Source organism: Solanum pennellii, chromosome 9 (genome assembly GCF_001406875.1).
Source record: "Solanum pennellii chromosome 9, SPENNV200".
NCBI classification, from domain to species: Eukaryota; Viridiplantae; Streptophyta; class Magnoliopsida; order Solanales; family Solanaceae; genus Solanum; species Solanum pennellii.
This window is the reverse complement of record NC_028645.1, coordinates 77,115,861-77,136,431: the sequence shown is the minus strand read 5'-3', so window position 1 is coordinate 77,136,431 and position 20,571 is coordinate 77,115,861. Positions and strand designations below refer to the sequence as shown.

The window sequence follows — 20,571 nt, the reverse complement described above, 5'->3', positions numbered from 1 at the left end:
TTTCTTCCAAAATATAGAAAAAATAATTGAATCAAACCGATAAATTATACACATAATTTTTATACATATACATAATTATATAATTAGTGTAAAAACATTCATATTTTATAACTCTACCAATAGCTCCTGAATATGGAAATTGATGTTCTAACTATTTTAATTTTCCATGAGTAATTTACACTAATGCACTTTTTAATTATATGCACTACTTTATAATCCGGTTTGGATATGATAATTTTGCAGACAAATACTCAAAAATCTGATTTATTTCGTAATTTAAAATTTAAAATCAAATACCAAATGTGCATTATATTCTTGTTAGGCGCGTTCAAAAATAGTTCATAATAATCAATAAGCCAACTGCAAAATTAGCTTATTAGCTGAGTTATTGAATAAACATCTGGTTAACAAATTACAATTTTATAATCAACAAATTATTTGCGTAAAAGTGGATTATTCAATTTCCTTATCAGATAGAGTTACCATATATATATATATATTAGCCTCATTTAATATTTTGTCGTAATAAATTATTATATATTGTTAGTCTTAAAGTCATAAAGCAAAAAACTAAAAGACCTATAACATATCAGAATTTTTTAATCAATGAATTAGTAGTGTGGAAGTGAATTATTCAATTTCCTTATCGAATAAATTCTTAACCGCTTAAGAGTTATCATACTTACACTTTTACTTTAGATATATATATTAACCTCATTTAATATTGTGTTACAATATATTGTTTATCCTAAAAAGTTAAAAACTAAAAAATCTATTACTTTTCGATTCATATATTAACTATATTATATTACTATGAATCCTATATTCTTTTGCACGATAGAAGAATTTTATAATTCAACTGCATATAAAATAGTGAAAAGAAGTCTTTGCGTTCATTCAAAAAAAAATGTAAAAGTTAAGTTAGCCGATAGATAATTGGTAATCCGTTATTGAACCAATCGATGAAGAAAAATAATTTGTATGACATAAAGAAGAAAAAAGTAAGGGTCCTTAGAATAATCCTCCATAAGTTTTTGTGTCCCTCACAATTATACCTAACATTTTTATCCTTCCATTTTCTTTTATGAATCAATCATTTGTAACCTCTCTTAACCATCCTCTAATGGCTGCTTCTCTTTCCTTTGTCCTAAACTTGACATTAATATTATTACTATATCAAATGCAAAGAGCTGGATGGCCTTTTGGAGCCTTTCTTCTTCTCTTCCTCTCCTTGGCCTCCTGTCTCTCTTGCTTTCCCATCAAACCTCCTTGATCACATCCACTAACAACGACAACGTTAACATTCATCAGGTGTCAGATGGACGGGTTGGGTCAAACTCTTCTGTATTCCGTGAGGCCCCTGCATTTCGCAATGGGGACACTTGTGGTAATAATGATAGAATGCATGTGGCTATGACACTTGATGCTAATTATTTAAGAGGTACTATGGCTGCAGTGTTATCGATATTACAACATTCAACGTGCCCTGAAGACGTTACGTTTCATTTCCTATGGGTTAGACATGAAGATGAGGTGTTTTCGAGTATTAAGGCAACATTCCCTTACCTTAATTTCAAGGTGTATCGATTTGATGTACATAGGGTACGTGGCCTAATCTCTAAGTCTATACGTCAAGCTTTAGATCAACCTTTGAATTATGCCAGGATTTATTTGGCTAATTTGATACCTAATGAGGTGAAACGCGTTATTTATCTTGATTCTGACCTTGTCATGGTTGATGACATCGCAAAGTTATGGAAGGTTGATTTAGGTGACAAGGTTTTGGCTGCACCTGAATATTGTCAAGCAAATTTCACCGTTTATTTTACTGAAGCGTTTTGGTCTGATCCTTATATGCCAAGAACATTTGAAGGGCGAAAACCGTGTTATTTCAACACAGGGGTGTTGGTAATGGATGTTGATAAATGGAGATATGGAAATTATACAAAAAAAGTAGAGGATTGGATGGTTCTTCAAAAGCAAAAAAGGATATATCAATTAGGGTCATTGCCTCCATTTTTGCTTGTTTTAGCTGGAAATATAATGCCAATTGATCATAGATGGAATCAACATGGATTAGGTGGTGATAATGTTGAAGGTAAATGTAGGGAATTGCATCCTGGACCAATTAGCCTTCTACATTGGAGTGGCAAAGGCAAGCCATGGTTGAGATTGGATTCAAGAAAACCGTGTAGCGTTGATCATCTATGGGCTCCTTATGATCTTTATCGTTCCTCTAGACATTCATTCGAGGAGTAACATGTCACAAATGACGGATCCAGGATATATACATTACATATCTAATGAATTTCTTAATAGTAATAATAAAAAAAAACAGATGAGTAAAAGCTACTGAGTTCATGTGGATCTACTTGTTATCCTGTAGATCCGATATATATGTAAGGTTTGAGGGAAGCATGTTTTGCATTAGGAAGAGAAGCAAGCATCAAATAAGAAAAATAAAAAAATTGTCAAAGTGAGAACATAAATAGATTTACTTCATAGTTATTTTTGTTAGTTTCTAACACAATGATCATTTTATGTTTGGATTTAAAGAAAGATGGCTATAAGCAAAGAATCACACTGATTAATTCCTCTTATATATTACACTATAGTTTGTTTTTGTTAGCTTTCAACAAATGAATATATAATTACAGTATCTATGATTATTAGCTTTACTATTTTTTTAAAATTTGATTAAGATGACTAGTATTGTCATATTTTGTTTCATATTTGGTTGGCTCCTTTATTTCTCTTCGATTTGAGTTTTCATCGATAAAGTAGATCTATATATTAGATAAGACTTAACGAAACCACAAGACAAATAATCTTTCACATTCCTAGAGGGATGTGCAGCCTTACATTTTGAAAGTCAATTTCAACGTATATAAAAATCAACCAACCAAGATTTTGTTGATATATGAAGAGAAAAAATCACTAAAATTTTAACAAATATTAAATCATAAACGCGTAATTATAAAGATGTAATGTATTTAGTATTATAAATCCATCAAGTTTAAATCTTGGATACAACTTTTTGACGATAAAAGAAGTAGAGGATAACTATACGCGAGAAACAATTAGTAGCTAAGTTTTCTTCTCTGGATCGTTGTTGTAAGACTTGCGTAAAGCTTCTTTCTTACTCTTTATGAAGGCTTCCGTCTTCTCATTAATGTTGGAAGTCACGTTTACAAAATGTCTTCGTCTAGCTGGTGATGCTGGTGTTGGTGTTGGTGCTGACGGAATTTGCTTAGCTTCATTTCTTTTTTGAGTTGTTTCTTTGATGCTCGCAATTTTCTTTGGTCCAACTATCTCCATGTGTCTGAACTCGATTTCTATATCACCGTTCATATTTTTGATATCTTTTGGTGATTCAATAGGGATTTGATTTCCCATAGTCACCCAAATTGTGTTGATGATTAGGTTAAAGAGGCGATTACATATGCTTGATGATTGAGAATTGTGAATTTGGCCTCTTTTCTCCATTGTTTTTTATGGACTTTTTTTTTTTTTTTGTGGTACTAGCAAGTAGTAGCATGTGTATTATTAATATATGATGAACCAAAAAAGTTGAAAACAAAATGATTCTATTCTTACTGAGTTGGGCAACATTAACACCTTTTTTTTGGTAGTGTGATTCTTTGCTCTATCTACCCAAAAGCATTTTATCCTATCCTTTATTTATCCAATCTTCCTTGGATGGAAAATGTTTTTTCTTAAGGTGAATCTTTTTACTTGTTCTTTTGACGTAGAATAAGTGAATACTCCCCCACTTCATATTAGTTGATCGTTATATTAAAAGTAGTTGATCTGTATTAATTGTTCATCTTACTAAATTAAGAAAATATTAGTAACTTTTTTTCTATATTATCATTCAAGTAATTCTTTTTGAAAGTGTTTACATTTGTCTGTAAAATTTTCAAGAAATTCTTAAAGGGTGAATTGGTTAAATTATCTTCGAACTAATATGGAACGGAGAGAGTGTATTATTTGAAGTATATTTATTTATATGTAGTAATACAATCACTACAGGATGGAGCGCAACAATGAGATTGATCAAATAAAAAATAAAAATATTTTTTATTTGACAATCAAATATGAGAAAATTAAAATTTTCATAAAATATTTTCTTTCATACTAAAATGACATAGTTATATAAAACAATTTATACCATCACAATGAGTGCGAGAATGAAATCAACTACTAATTCTGTCAAACTTAATATCTTTTATGCAAACTCTGTAAATATCATTCATAAGTACTCAATACCTCAAAAGGACTGAAGTATTTAATTCATACATTTTTAAAAATCTATCTAAATCCACCTCAGCATTAATAGAAACTTAAAAGACAAACACACCTTTTTTTCTGAGCATAATTCACATTCCAACTTGCAAAAGATAAATATGTCTCTATTAAATATCATAAATTTCATTTTTACATTATTGTTTTCTATTTGCAGGTTCCTTCCAATCATGTACTCATAATCTTGAATTTAAACCGTATATGTTCCCTATTTGTTACACATAAGTTATTCTTCATTATTTTACCATCTCTTACGTAAGTTACACATGTGTCAATATCTTCTTGTAAGACACAATTGGATAATTAAAATCATATTCTATATTCTCATTTCAATTAGGATTAGATATTAACGTGTGTGATAAATATAATATATTTATGATTATGTATTTCCGTACAAGATACATTTATATGTGTATCTAAAAACCCATCAATGACTAGTGAGACTCACTCAATAGTGACGTCAACTACTTGAGGTACACATATGACATACATACAGTATATAATTTTAGGTGAGGGGGAATCAAGGGACCCTAAAATAAAAATATTTGAAAATGTTAGAGTGTTTCAAACATATTAAATCCAAAATGTTGTATTTTTTGTAACAGACCTAATTATTTTTAAAATATAGGTATAATTAGTATGGAAAATTGTATATAATAGCAAACTATTAATTCAAATTAAATGCTATAAATATACTTTGATTTAGTTGTACCCTATAGCAAACGATTGCTATTTTCGCCTCTCTTCCTGGTGAAATCTTGCCACTCACTCTCGTTTGGTGGCATTCTCGCTTGCCTCTCTCGCTTTTTTATACAAATAGAAATTTGTGCTTGTATAAACCAATAAGAAAATGTATATATACATATATTTTCGTTCCGCTCTCTCTCCTCGCCCAGATCTCGCTCGCCACTCTCCCAGACTTTGCTCGCTACTCTCGTCTCTCTCACTTATACAACTAGGAACGAAATGTATAAATTACGTTTCCGTTAGTATAAAGCGAGAGAAAATTGTATATACACATGTAAATATGTATATACTCGTCTTATACACATATGATTATACAATATAAATATTTCTCTGTCCAGTTTTCTTTTGTCTTTCTCTCTTTCTCGTTTTATCCATGCACAAATTATACAATGATCTTTTGTATACAACTGCTTTCTTTGTATATGTATGACGAATTATACAACCATTTTTTTTATATGTATAACGAAGTGTATATATTTATATTTACTATGAAGCATAATTATTTTAAAATTTAATTTTTATGTTCTGTATATCTACACATTTTAGGCCCAACATTGTAAAAGCAGTCCAGTATATCACAAAGAGTGAGTCCGAAGCAAAAACAAAGGCCCACGAATGAAGTCTTTCTCTGAGAGTGGGAACTGCCAACTGGCAACAACATCCTCTTCAAAGGTGACACTTTGACAGAACACTCAAATCAATTCTTGATTCCACTGCGCCATGGATTTCTTCAAATCCATCTTATCAGATGATCCCGAACCGGACCCTCCACTACCCAAAAAGCCCCAAGATTCTTCACCGGAACAATCACCTGAAAAGGAAATTGTCCCGGATCAGAATCTTGAAAAACCCAATTCACGATCTGATTCAAACGCCGCCGACGGTCCTGATGCTGGTGTTTGGAGTTTCGGAGGTTTGTTGAAGACATTATCAACCCGATCCGAATCAGTGCTCGAGACATACCGTCGGGATCTACAGGAATTCGGATCCGGGTTGAAGAAAGAAACCGAATTGTTCCGTGAAGTAGCTAGTCGAGCTGTTAAGGATCTTCCTAACTCGATCGAGGTCGGAACTACCGTCAGCCACGCCATTGACGGTGTTATCAAATCGACAACTGAGATTATATCACAAGGTAAAGATACTCTTCTCGCTTCCTCTGATGCTGAATCCGAAACCCCAGATGCGAATCGGACCTTGAATTCGGGTCGGTACAGTCGGTTTGAATCTCAATTGATGAATATCCAGAGTGACCCGAATACGTTCTGTGTGGATCCTGAGGATTTGGAGGAGTACAACAAGTGGAAATCTGAGTTTGATTTGAAGGAAAATAGTAAGGAAGTTGAGATTTTGATTGAAGAAAATGGATCTTTGGAAGGTATATACAAAAGGGTTGTGCCTAATGAAGTTGATAATGAGACATTTTGGTGTCGATACTTTTATAAAGTGTATAAGCTTAAGCAACAAGAGAGTGTAAGAGCTAATCTTGTGAAGAGAGCAATATCTATAGATGACGAAGAAGAATTGTCTTGGGATGTCGATGATGAAGACGATAATAATGAACAAGAGAACATTGCCAAATCGAAATTCGATGAGAAGGGAAAAGAGGGTTCTGTTGTTGAAAGCTCTGTCAATGATGTAAAGAAAGAATCTGCCACTCAAGATTCAACCAACGTTGCAAAGGAAGTGCCTGCTAATAAGAGTGAACCAAGCAAGCAGGATTCGACCAACATTGCAAAGGAAGTGCCTACTAATAAAAGTGAACCAATCACGCAGGATTCAACCAACGTTGCGAAGGAAGTGCCTACTAATAAAAGTGAACCAAGCAAGCAGGATTCGACCAACGCTGTAAAACAGGACGAATCACAAACTATAAGTTCGGCTACTGTTGATAGGAAAGAAGAGAATCAGTCTAGTGTAGATGGTGGTGGCAAGAGTAAGGTCGTGGAATCAGTTGGGAGTAACAAAGATAGTAAGAAAGAAGACGCTGAAGTTACTCCTCTGGTTAAAAAGGAGGAAGAGGTAGTAAAAGGTTCAGAGGGGAAAAGTGATAAGGATGGATCAGGCAAAGATGGTGATGTCCCTATTGCTTCAAGTCAAAAGACGACTGGGGCCGATGAGGACGACTTGGATTGGGATGAGATTGAGGACGTTGACGGTATTGATGACAAAAAGGCAACTTCTCATGTTGCAAGCACCAATAGAGATGATTTGAGGAAGAGGCTTAGTGTTGAAGAAGACGATGAGGATTTGAGTTGGGATTGAAGATGATGACAAGCCTGTGAAAGCTTTTTGATTGTCATTCAAAATATGCAGAAAGCTGGATGTCAATGCTGTCAACGTACAACAGAACTCAAGAATTAAACTTTAAAGCTTGAAACCTAGTAAAGTAAGATAACGTTTATTGTTTCAGGCAGTTTGTTTAATTGTGCTTCATGATTTTCATTCTTTTTATTGAACTTTTAGCTTAGTAGTCGGGATTTCCATGTCTAGCTGTTCATTTATAATGTGAACATGTTTTGTGCCCTTTGTATACTTTGGAAATTTGAATGAAAGCAATGATGTTCATAGACAAAATGCTATCCTACTATTCTGTTGCATTTATGAACTCCTCTGTGAAGTGTGTTCAGTTCTTTGGAATCATGTTTTTAATGCTTTCTTTGTGGTATTTGTCGTGTTATTAATACGTTATTCTTGCTCAACTTAAATGCTCTCTTAGTACGTTCCCTCGAGTGATCGCAACATATCATAGTTTAATTTCTCATTGTTTGACTGGTTGTAGCCACTTATATAAGCACAACAACAATAAAAGAAGGCGACTCTGCAGTCTGCAGGGAATCTTCATTTGGATATAGCTTCTAATCGGGAGGAAGAAATGAAACACGCCCCACTTAGCTAGCTTCTTTCTTTGGAAATCAGTGTCTGAAGGTGCATCCAGTTGTTGTTTTTATCTGTAATAACAAAAAGTCGTATTAAAAAGGGAAAAGAAGGGGTATAGTCGAGTATAGAGTAGATACAAAAGGGAATTGCAATCCTTCATGCCCTTACCTCTTACATCTAGACATACTATTCCCTAATCCATTGTTGTCGTTTTAAATCACTTGGGGAATACTTTAGCTGCTCCAGGGGAGTCCATTTGCTGCACAGCTCATCATAGCATGAGAGTATTGGGTTTACCTTCTTCACACACACACACACAACCGTCCTTTTTTTCTCTTGGCATCATAGGTTAAGCGGCTACTGTATCCAAGGAGAGAATCCCAATCGATTTTTATGAAGGTGAAACTCTTTCAAGTTGATAAGCTGAATAACCTGGAGTATTTTCTACTGCTGCTATTACTATTAGGAAGCATGCCCTATCGTTTAGGACGCTAAAAAGTGCTTTATGAGCCTACACCTACACCTATCAATCCTTCAATATCTAGGCCGTGCAATTTCAGGATGACTAAACATTATTGACATTTGGAGAAGTATGAACAATCGATCATCATAGCTCAATGTCCCAATATAGGGGCTTGAGAGGAAGTTTAAACCAGATCTCACTTTGCATATACTGGAGATGCCTTTGTAATCACCAAAGTTCTGAGGCATTTTAAAGCAAGAACTATATGCTGAGGGTGAATCGATCAATAAAGATGGAATTTGGTTCAGGAAGCATGAAAACCAAATGTAATTACAACGTATGAACTGGGAAATGATAACCTAAAGACCAAGTATTTTGTTCAGAAGGTAATGAAAGTTTTATAACTTGAAAACATAGTACCAAAGAGGCTAAATCAGTCGATAATGCAGTTAGTTTTAGTTCAATTGTGCTAGTTTTCATTCTTTCTAGTTTTTTAGTTTGAATCAAGATAGTTATGTCCAGTTCTTAATTTATAAAGTGAACATCTCTTTATAAAGTTGGGATGTTGAGGCTGAATCAGTCTATGATGAATTCCAGATAACCACAAAAACAAAACATAGTTAATTACCTAAATGAACCTTAAAAGAGACTGGTGTAAAAACGAAAACTTTAATACAAAATTCAGCCAGTTGTTTGGCTAATATACACTCCATTTACCTAAGCTCAGTTATCTCTAAAGCCTATCACATAGGTGAACAGGTATAGTAGCCAACGCCTAGTCTCTACGTAAATAAAAAGAGAAGTAAAACCTTTGAAAACCCATAAGAAAAAAGAAAGCGAATTCATGCTCACTCATTGTACACAGTAGGAGAAAGCCCCTTCAGCTACAAAGGGTATTTAAAGACTTCAAACTAGAGAATCTATGGGGATTTGCCATCAAGATCCAAACTTGGTTCTGAAGCGGTCTCTGATTTAGGCGAGTCACCAGGGGGAGGTAGTGCAAGGAACCGTCCTCTTTGAGCACGCGGTGGAAGATGCTTTGCAGTTTTTCTGGATCCACCATTCCATGGAAGAAATACACCAGTACCACCACGAGGAGCCCTCCGGGGATTCATAACTACTGGACGCAGTGGTGCTAGCATAACCATTGGAGATCGAACAACACCTCCCCATTTGGGGACCATATCCATTGGCTCATAACCATTGTGTGCTCTATTTGCAGTTGCATATTGTGTTGGAACACCAGGTTGCCATATGGTCATGGCTCTAGTCAGAGGAGCAGCTTCTGAAAAGTTGTTTCCCATCTCTGTTCTGACTTTGAAGAATGTAATCGTTACTCTCTTGTTAGGAGATGAGCACATAGCATGTCTGGCCATATCAGCACTGTTTCCCCTCATGACCAAAAGAGACCTGCAAATATTAAACAACAGGTAGCAAAAAACCATCCATAAGAAAGTCATTTGTTTTATAGGGACGATCATCAAATGGAACTTCAACAAACATTGAAGAAAAGACTTCATGTTATGGCTGAAACTCTGCCAAAGTCTATTCATTTCTAAAATAAGATTGTAATTACTGAGCCCATCTGAACTACAGATCAAAAGCTTCATCAATGTAAAGCACCTAAGAGAAATGAAGAACATACCCTTCTTTTAGAGAAAGCATGAGAGAGCCTTTGTAGTTCCCTTCACTGTCGCATACAAGTGTTCGCCCAAATGCCATCATTGAGTCAGCTAGGACAAGGGTGGACACTGGTTGTTCCAAGTGAGGTGGTTTCAGGAAAGGCTGAGAAAACTCCCCCTAAAATAGGCAGCAGACAAGCATTTAGGCTTCATTTTTATACTGATAAAAATGTTGCAGGCCAACATAACACTAGAATAAATGCAAATACCTCATCAAAAAAGTTGATGATGCAGCTGTTAGGTCTTCTACTCTCTGATATTAGATGCCACTGAATCAGGTGGTTTATGACACCTTGCAGAAGGGCTGGAATGGGCTCATTGTGACCTGAAAGTTGGCATTTTTCCATGTTATGATAGGTATGAAAGAATAAGAACTGGAGATTAAAGTTGAGGAGAATTGGGGGTATACAATGGTCAAGTTTTGTAAACCACAAATAGCAACAACAGGTGGTATGTATTAAGATGCGTTTTTTCTTACTCTTTTGACATGTGGCGTCCTCTTTTACATGCTCAAAAATTGGTGCACCAAGCTGAATTAGCTCTCTTTTGCTGCCCTTCACCTGCTGGTTGTACAGAATAAAAGTTTCACCTGAAACAGAGTCACAGATCAATCAGGAACTTATCCAAGATCACATATTGGAGAAGTAATAGTTCATCAGAATTGGCATTGCTGGTATCGCAAAACTTGACAAGGCTACCAAAAAAGTAGAAGAAAGTTTAATTTTAGTTGATGTTTTGGTGCTTGTTTGATTCATCAGATTATAAGCAAAAGAGAAGTTTAAGTGAAAACAAAGTCAGGTATCAACCTCAAGCACCAAGTCACAAACAATGATTTTAAGGCAGCTGCAATTAGTCATAAAGAATAAACAAATGCTCAAACCTGCTCCAGCAAACCTACAGAAGGTGTCCTTTTACTATCTCATAACTTCGCCCCAAAAAGGAAACAACAATAACTATAAAAGCGTCACGAATCACAGGATCCACCTGAGAGTTCACCATTTTGACCAGCAACTCGAAGTTCATTCACAAGGTCATCTAATTTAGAGATTTCATTTGGAGTAAAAACGTCTTCGAATAACTTGAGACCTCTCACAACATTCACCTGCCAGAAACAATGTAGGGAAGTTTAAGATCTTCACAACATTTATATCCTACCAAAATGGATGTAAAATAACAAGGAAATGGAGGACTTACCATATGTCCTTTGACCGGTTCCTTTGATACAAAACCCTTTGTCATCTTCATCTGTTCATGCCTCGCCTCGCAGTTTTCATGGTTTGTGCAAAATTCATCAGAATCCACGAAATGCTGTACTTCTTGAGATCCTATAAAATAAAAGTAAGCAATTAAAAAATGTGTATATTCTCTATCCGCAATGATGCAAGTAAAATTCCACTAGCTAGTTAGTTGAAGTAACGGATCACTGTAACATGCTTGATCATATGTCTTGGCAATAAGAAGAAACCTTGATGGTGCATATATGAAAGCAATTTCACGTGTCCATTGACAGTTTGACATGACCATTGTTACTCATTCTGAGTTAGTAGTTTTTTTGCAGACAATCTTTAACAAAGTTGTTAAGTGTATTAAAACATAAATTTTCCAAAACGTAGACCTTAGTACCTTATAACCTAACAATATAAGTGCTAATACATCTAAAACACATATTTTCAACTAATAAACATATTACTCTGGTTATGAGTTAAATATTTTTCTTGTAAACACAATATTAGGCATTGGTGTTAAAGAGTGTTAGTCCTGGCTGAACTTGGCAAACGGGCAAAATTACGTCCCTTACCAAAAAAGAACAGAAAAACTGAAAAAGACAATACTCTTTTACCATGGTATAAAATGTATCTAGTTAAAGTTGACCACGTTTATGTTGATGGAAATGACAACATATATAACATTAAGCCACTGTAAAAGAACAGTGCAACATCAAAACGTCCCCACATAATGATACCAAACAAGTGTTACAGTTCCAATTCCATTAGTGTTCACCTAACCACTATTAATAACACACAAAAAGATAGAGTCATGGGTTTGTGAGTGCCGAACTCAGTAATTTTGATTCAAATTTTATAATTATCGTTAAATTACTAATCAAATCTATATAAACTATTGATTTAGAATTCAATAACTTAAGAAACTATAATCAACTCCCACTTCTCTGATAGTTTTAAAGGTGAACTAATAGATTGATAATTTGGTCAGCAACATGATCATGTTGTATAAAAGGTATCCATCCATGTGTTGGTAATATTAATGAGCATATTCGTTTTTAAAGGCATATACTAAGCAACAAAATCTTTTTATAATATAAATATATGTCTAATTTAAGTCCAAAAATTCCATTATAGCATTGCGACAAGAAAATGAAAGCAGCCAGCACTAACACTTGGAGAGGAAAGAGAGACAAGGCAGGTGGCCCACACTATAAACCTGGCCAAATGAATACGAAATACTACAACAAGTGCCTTGGCCCAAACCCCAAAAATTATTGGATCACACAAAAAGTGAACCAAAATTAAACAGTCCCCCAAAGACAACTGGGTGATTTTAGATTTTTTCCTCGATACCTTTTTTTATTGATCTTACATCTATAACTCACTAGTGGACCAGCTTTCACATGAAAATCACCATTTGGTGATCTCAATTATTTTATTGATCATATAATATTTTTTCAAATCAAATCGAATTAAGACACAGCTTGAAATGGAAGTAGCTCAGTCCACTTGCATTATCGAATCAAAGCTCTTCAACGATGATATACTTTTACGGTCCTACAGAATTTCTTATTAAAAACTCAAAGAATCATTTGTTTTTTCTTGAACGGCTGCCTAGTTATTTAATTAGGCTGCTACATAAACTAAAATGAGGAAAGTATTATTTTTTTTCTTTTGTATCCAGAGTTATACAGCCAACTTATAGCTAATATTAGCTAATAGTATTATTTTCACAAAGCGAACTTGAATTAATTCCAACCAACCTAATGAATTAGGTTAGCCAAACTCTAAAGCCAATAAAACACGTTCGTCAAACACATCACACATTTGAGATCACAACTAAATAAAGTGAGAACAATTTAATGAGTCAATTCTCTCTCTGATACCCACTTCAAGGCATTTATTTAACAGAGCCGCCTTCTCTTATACATTTTTTTTCACTCAAAAAAGTTATTATATTTTTTATAATTAAAAATAATTCAAAATTTAATATTATCTCCGTCCCTAATTATTTGTCCACTTTTCTTTTTATAGTTGTCCCTAATTACTTGTTCATTTAGACAAATCAAGAAATGATAATTTTTTACCTATTATATTCACAATTAAATGACTAATTACTTTGAAAAATAAATTTTTTTCATTCATTTCATAATTAATAAAAATAAAATAATAAACTCATTATATCATAATTATTTTTTTAATAACTGTGTCAATTCAAAAGTAAACAAATAAAAAGAAATATTAAACAATAAACTTATATCAAGTCAAATACTGTACTTTTTATTGGTACAGTGAAACTCACTGTGTTTCTGAATTCTGATTCTCTGCTGCACCTAAAAACACCTAAAATTACAACACCCCCTTTTCCACCACATTGGTTTTGTCAAAACTTTTTCCTATAGAAAACATTGGGAAATCAAACAGCATTTAACTAAAGTTTTCATTTTCAATTAGAAAGAAAAAATACTTCCTCCGTCTCAATATAATTTTCTTTATCCGTTTAAAAAAGAATGTTATAATTTTTTTATATCGTAAGTATTTAAAGGTATAATTTTTTTTTTATCCTTGTTAGTCTTACTTAATTTTAAAGATAATACTTAATACATTTATAAGGAGAAAGAAAAATAAGTTTACTTTTTTAAAGGACAATTTTAATAAATATTTCAAAGTTTTCAATATTTTTTAAAATTTCGTATTAATAAAATATTGCCACGTAAAATGAAAGGAAGGAAGTATTTAATTTTACGATAAGGTAAAGCTGAAAAAGTCATATTTTGTTGGTCTTCTTTTTGTAAAGAAAGTGGTCGAGAAGGATGACAACTTTCACTTGAATTTCGTGGCTTGAAAAAAAAACTTATTTCTTTCTTTAAACAGAGAAGAGAAGAGAATTCTCAATGCTTTTGGGGAAACAAAAATTCTATCCATCAGAAGAAAAAACTTCGGCTTAAAGAGCTTTTTTTTTTTAATACTTGGCACGAATTTATATTAATTAAATTTGTAGGCTTCAAATATTGACTGGTTGAATTTGAGGAAAAAGAAGAAATTTCCATAATTTAAAATTCAAGAATAAGATATTTTCCCCCATATGAATTAGATTGAGATGGAAACCCAATAGTCAGATTCAACGGGAAAGAATCAACATATTTAATAATTTTCTCTATTAACTCCGATTTCATAATATTTTAAAAAATTAAAGTTTTTACCTTTTTCCTATGAAACAACATAAAATATTTTTTAATACCAATATCTTTTTCTAATAAAAACATTTAAAACACGTCCGAAAAAGTCAAAATTCCCTATTAATTTCAAGATCAAAAAAAATAAATATAACTTTTGAAACTATACTCTCTATTCTGTTTCTAAGCTGACGGTATATTTTATTTTGTGAAATTTTACAAGAATGACACTCACCATTAAAACGTAATTTGAGTTGTGGTAAAATAATAATACAATAATATTTAAATAAAAATCCAAATTCAGAAAATTTGTTGCAAACATCAGCCTCATAGATGGGTCCTACATCGCGCTAAGGTTTAACCTCTCTTAGTACTATAACAACATATTCAATTAAATTTCACAAATAGAATATAAATGACTTTTACCACAAACGGATCAAATAATAACAACAAAACAATATGATACAATCGCCTGAACACATTAAACCACAAATATCAAATATTTTTTAAAAAAGACATAAATGGCAAACAAATATAAATATTCGTATGAGAACAAGCACAGAAAAGTCACTTTCAAGAGATTTATAAGAAGAAAAGAAACAGAGTAAAAATTTTACATATAAGATTTAGAAATACAGGAATATTCTTTATAATTTTTAAATTATTGATTATTGAAACACCGTTCAATTATTTGTTTTATGGACTTGAATCTTGGCTCAAGATTTAAAAATAAATATTAATATAATTTTAAAAAAATAATTAAATATTTACCTGTATCCGTGATCTCACTTTCCGGCGATCCATTTGAATCATCTCTAACTGAATCTACATCCACCACCTCACCGCCTGCATTTTCCGTCTCTTCATCGTGACAATTGATCTTCTCATTGAACGATTCCTTCACTACTTCACTCTGTTTCACGTCGGCGACCTCGACTCTATCACTCACTTTCCTAGCAGCGAGTTTACGGAGTTCAAGCGTTACATCAGCAATCGAGTAATACTTCTGCATCTGAAGAATCGGGATCCAATTCAATCTCCGTCGATGTATTGCGGAGAAAACCGGTTCGTACTCCGATCGGTCGCCTTCCAGCTGAGTGATATGATTACAAAGCGCATCAATAATCGCATTTGCAGCGGCGAATTCACCTCTGAACCACGCTATAATTGCATCCTTGGCGTATGTGTCTGACGTCATTGGAGCTGGTTGGATTACCGGAGCACCGGGGGTAGGGATAACCATAGAATTACCAAATGAAACTCGATCGGAATTCGCAACAACGCCGGCTGCCGGCGGCATCTTGAGTTGAATTTTATGCGGTGAGTGAAAGTTTCCAGTATTTTTGGGGAGGCAGCTGAAAATTTGTTGTGTTTGAACAGTCTAAATTGTTGCAACAGTAATGTATTTAGAGAGAGATTTTGGGGTTTGGTGGGTATTTAGAAGGCTTCTTTGGAGGCTTTTACAGAGAGATTTTGGGGTGGGAAGTCCGTGGGGGGTAAGTGGGCCATGTAGCACCCTGGCAAATTGTCAAATTTGAGTTTTTTAATTTTATCGCAATAAGCGGAGTCAAAAGAGAATGATGTGTACCTAGTCTTATACGTTATATTTACTTTGTAAATATGAGAAAGATTGATACAATAGATGTAAAAATATATTATTTATTTGTATAATTTTAACTTGATATTGAAACTAAAAAGATATGTTTTTTATGAATCTTAATTTTAGATTTTAAAATAAAAATATGTGAAATCGTGAACATAAAAAGTCAGAATTAAAGAGTTGGGCTGGTGGATGAACTAAAAAAAGAAAGCAAAATGATAAAAAGGAATATTTAATCCTAAAATAGTCATATATAATAACAACAAAACATAATAAGGTTATTGAAACTAGAAAACAAAGAAATAATAAAATGGAAGGACAAAATGAGACATTCTCAATTTAATTAACATGGCTGTACAAAATATAAGTTGTTGGTAATTTAAATGCATAGCAAAATGGTTGATTTTATAAATCCAAATTAAGGGAAAATATTATGAATAATATTTCATGATCTTAATTGTGTATAATAACTCTACAATATGAAAAGTCATACTCAAATTAATTACCTCACGAATAAATTTAAAAACTATATGCGTTATTATTACTAGTCGAATTTGGCATTTTGAGATAAATTGTCAGAGTTACTTAATCTATCTGTACTAATTAATGATATAATCCTTTTACATGCATAATTAGGTCATTTAAGAAGTAAATACAAGTAAATCTCTTTCAATAAATACTAGTATTAATATTTATATCTCTATTTGATATTTATATTAAATTATTAAATGGCATACACTTTTACTTTTATGCGTATCATTTTATTTTTAATAACTCGATATATTTATTTTTTGAACTTTTACCTTGTCGATAAAATTCGGTACACTGGATGGGGTCTTCCATTAGAACTTTTCTTCCTTACCCGTCGGCTCTCAATTTTCTTTTTTATAAAACTAATAGTAAAGTCACGAGTTATATGAATGGTAAAACTTACCTACAACTTAATTATGTGAATTCAAATAAATGTGGAAGTGCGGTGAAAGAGCAACAATAATAACAATTATTTATTTATTCATTAATTAATTAATTAGATAAAAATCATTTACATGTTAATTTTATTTTGAAAAAGAGTAGGAAATAATAATATAGCTTATATACAAGTTACGGACGTTCAAGAACAAAACAAACGAGTCAAACTAATATTATTTTTACAATAAAATGTAATTTTCTAGTGTCAAGAAATAACGATCAATATAAAAATATTTATTTCACAATTTAGAATGAAAGAGAGTAAAATTTTTTATAAGCATACATTTATGTGATTATAAAAAACTAGTAATTATTGAAAATTGAGGTAGATTATATAATAAATTCTTGAAAGATTATGTATATAACCTTAAATAAATTTTAAATTAATGTAGAAAACATTTCATTAATGAATGATTAATTGACACAAACAATTACACTGTCTAGCTAAATAATTTTTTTTTATATATATAAATGTTATATTTTGATTCTCAATAATTTAAAAAAAAAACGATTCTCCTTTTTTTAAAAAAAAAAATGTGTGACTTCAGTAAAACCTTTATAAATAAATACTAATAATCCCTCTAAATAAATATTTTTTTCTGGTCCGGACTTGAGCTAAGGAAAAAAATCACCAATTTCAATAAAATAATAAGATAATATATTTTCAGAAGACCTTTATATAAACATATGGTCCCATTAATATCGTAATTAATAATTCTTTAAAAGTACAAATATATTTAAGACAATTTAGTGAAATATGATTTTATTGTGTTTCATTTTTTCTTAAAATTTAAATCAAGTGAAGCTTATCTCTAACTTTTCTTATTGCATCCAAGAGCTCTGGTGTTATCTTTTTGAACTCCACCATAAAATTGTGAAGAGTTCTAGATGCGATAAGTGTTACTTTATGTGTAATTGGTTCCTAATGTATAGTATCATCTTCAACTTCATCATAATTAAATTTTATTTTTTCAATGGTATCTACAATTTCTTCTAAGCTATGGACCTCTGAACATGTATCACTTCCACCTGAATAATCCAACAGGTTATTAGCATCCATTTTATTGTGGTAACCGAGATCATTAATCATGATGTTTTCACAAGTAGGTTCATTCAAATTCTCTGAGATTGTATCCCTCCGATGAATTTTACAATACCAAAAACAATTTGCTATTGTCTCTTGTTGGACATTTGTTCTCGAAACAGAAATTGCAAAATTAATAGCATCCAAAATATTGATCTTTGGTGGATCCACTGCAATATCCTATGATAAAATTTGTTCGATAATACATCTTGAAAGTTCTTATCATCACAACATCACATGGTTGAAATTAATAAGATATAATGATTTTGATGTATTCATTGTAATTTATGTATAATATTTTTTTAAAATGTAAAATCAATAAATATGATACATATATTAATAAGACACGATGATTTTGATATAAGCAAAATTAACCTTTATAAAATTTCAAATCATTCTTTCAATTAATATAATAATTTATCGATTAAATAATATATCTATAAAATAATAGAATTTCATAATTCCACTTATAATAATTTATAGATGTTTTACTATATTTTCTTATATATTATACTGACACTCCTTAATAAAATTTTTACGCCGCTGCGCACACATACCACATGCATGGAATAATACACGTAGTATTAAATTAACATAAGTTAAAAGGATAAATAATATTTAAACTTTAAGTCAAATACCTTAATTGATAAGGATAAAATGTCATAGAATATTACAACGTAAAAATGTTTACATAGTTGAAGTCATGAGAAAAATTATCAAGGAAAACAAACATGACACAAGAATTAATATTTGCAGTAAAATTGGGATATAAATATTTTTCACTCTTATTAATTTTGACAAAAATAAGTTGTAATTAGACAAATTACCACAAATTTCATTTTGTATTCTAAAAAAAGGGGACAATTAATATCAGTTAACTTATAATTACATTCATTTATGTTCTATTTGAGTATATATATGCATGCCAAAGATTCAATTATAAATGAACCACAATAAATATTTACATGCACCGAGTAAGCGTTAATAATATAAGTCAAAATTAACGTTCGAGAAAATATTACTAATCAAATCTTACGTAAAAATGAGGACCTCAATAATTAATCTAAATCCCTATAAAAAGATCAACTAGAAGAATGTTACATCACACTGACATAATTTATCACAATTTAGTGATTTAACAAAATAAATGTATATTTTATTAGTTATGATTCAATAATTATCATGTATATTTGTGTACATATGACGTGCATTCATCAGTTAATATAAACATATAATACAAACAATTATTTACCACGAAGTATGAATCACTATTATGTTGCATTTAAGATAAGACAATTACCTATTAACTTTGAAAAATATTGTACCACAATCGTAATTTTGTGTTTTAACTTGGAAATGATTGTAGATGACGTACATATTAGTATTTGTTATAATTCGATTTTTATCCAAAGTAGTTAGAAATATGATATTTCATTGTCTTTTATTATAACAAAAAAATTATGCATGCGTAGAATTCAATCATAAATAATGAAGTAAACATGGCTACACTAGGTGGATTGATATATATCGAGTACTATCTTAATTTAGATACTTAATTATTTTTATTTGAATATACATACTAAATATTTATATATATAATTGATATGAAACTTGAATTTCAACTGATGAGAAAATACTTAATTTATACGTATTGAAGTTGATAAGCCTAAAAATATAACTTGAAACTATATACTGATCTATAAAACCTCTATTATATCACATAACATAAACTGAAAATACATCGAGATCGAATCTCAATGTACTCAAAATATCTATATAAATAGAAGAACATGCTAAGATCAAGACTCATGAGTGTTAATTCACCTCACCCAGGATCTTAAGCATGACAAACTTTGAACCAAGAACAAAAATAAATAATATTCATCCATACCAATTAGTGATCAGTTCTAAAAATTTTGTGATAACTTCTTCATTTTCGATATTTTCTTGGATAAAATACTTGGACCAATTGGATATAGTTATAGAAAAAAACAAAAATAAATGGCGCACGAATTGAAGAAGTGATGTAACACATTGGTCATTTGCTAATTTCGAGGGCAAGCCATGATAAAGAGTCTGGGAGTATTAAATTTTCTTTAGAATCATCACTCAACTTTCTCATGGGTTTAAATATTATTATATATATATTTAATTAATTTTTTAGTACAAATACATGATCTACAAAAAAGCGACTAGATCCATCTGAACCCATGAACCAGAAGCGGACCCACCCTACAAGGTGGGATGTACGTGCATCCGTTTACTTCGAAAAAAATTATGTGTATATACGTATATCTATCTTGAGAAACTGACAGAAATTAAAATATAATTAACAGTGCACCATGAGAAACATATGAGTGATGTTGTGTTGCTGGTACAAACCAAATGAACCACCTGTGAAACCTGAATTTGCATTCAGAATCCAATATTGATGCACATGAA

The 20,571-nt window shown here is 31.7% G+C and overlaps 3 protein-coding genes across 3 annotated transcripts; 2 read left to right on the top strand and 1 right to left on the bottom strand.

Annotated features, from left to right (window-relative positions):
• Positions 1-1,128: 1,128 nt before the first annotated feature.
• LOC107030681 (probable galacturonosyltransferase-like 4) lies at positions 1,129-2,623 on the top strand. Its single transcript, XM_015231949.2, has one exon. It carries the CDS (start codon positions 1,195-1,197, stop codon positions 2,257-2,259), a length of 1,065 nt encoding a protein of 354 aa, XP_015087435.1. The 5' UTR covers positions 1,129-1,194; the 3' UTR covers positions 2,260-2,623.
• Positions 2,624-5,660: 3,037 nt separating this feature from the next.
• On the top strand, positions 5,661-7,631 carry LOC107031356 (BSD domain-containing protein 1). Its single transcript, XM_015232689.2, has one exon. It carries the CDS (start codon positions 5,773-5,775, stop codon positions 7,312-7,314), a length of 1,542 nt encoding a protein of 513 aa, XP_015088175.1. The 5' UTR covers positions 5,661-5,772; the 3' UTR covers positions 7,315-7,631.
• A 1,394-nt stretch (positions 7,632-9,025) lies between these two features.
• Positions 9,026-15,907, bottom strand: LOC107031659 (RNA demethylase ALKBH10B). The gene is made up of 7 exons (XM_015233099.2): positions 15,248-15,907; positions 11,269-11,399; positions 11,059-11,176; positions 10,553-10,663; positions 10,284-10,399; positions 10,038-10,192; positions 9,026-9,802 (listed from the first exon to the last, which is right to left on the bottom strand). Exons 1-7 carry the CDS (start codon positions 15,774-15,776, stop codon positions 9,313-9,315), a joined length of 1,650 nt encoding a protein of 549 aa, XP_015088585.1. The 5' UTR covers positions 15,777-15,907; the 3' UTR covers positions 9,026-9,312.
• Positions 15,908-20,571: the final 4,664 nt, after the last annotated feature.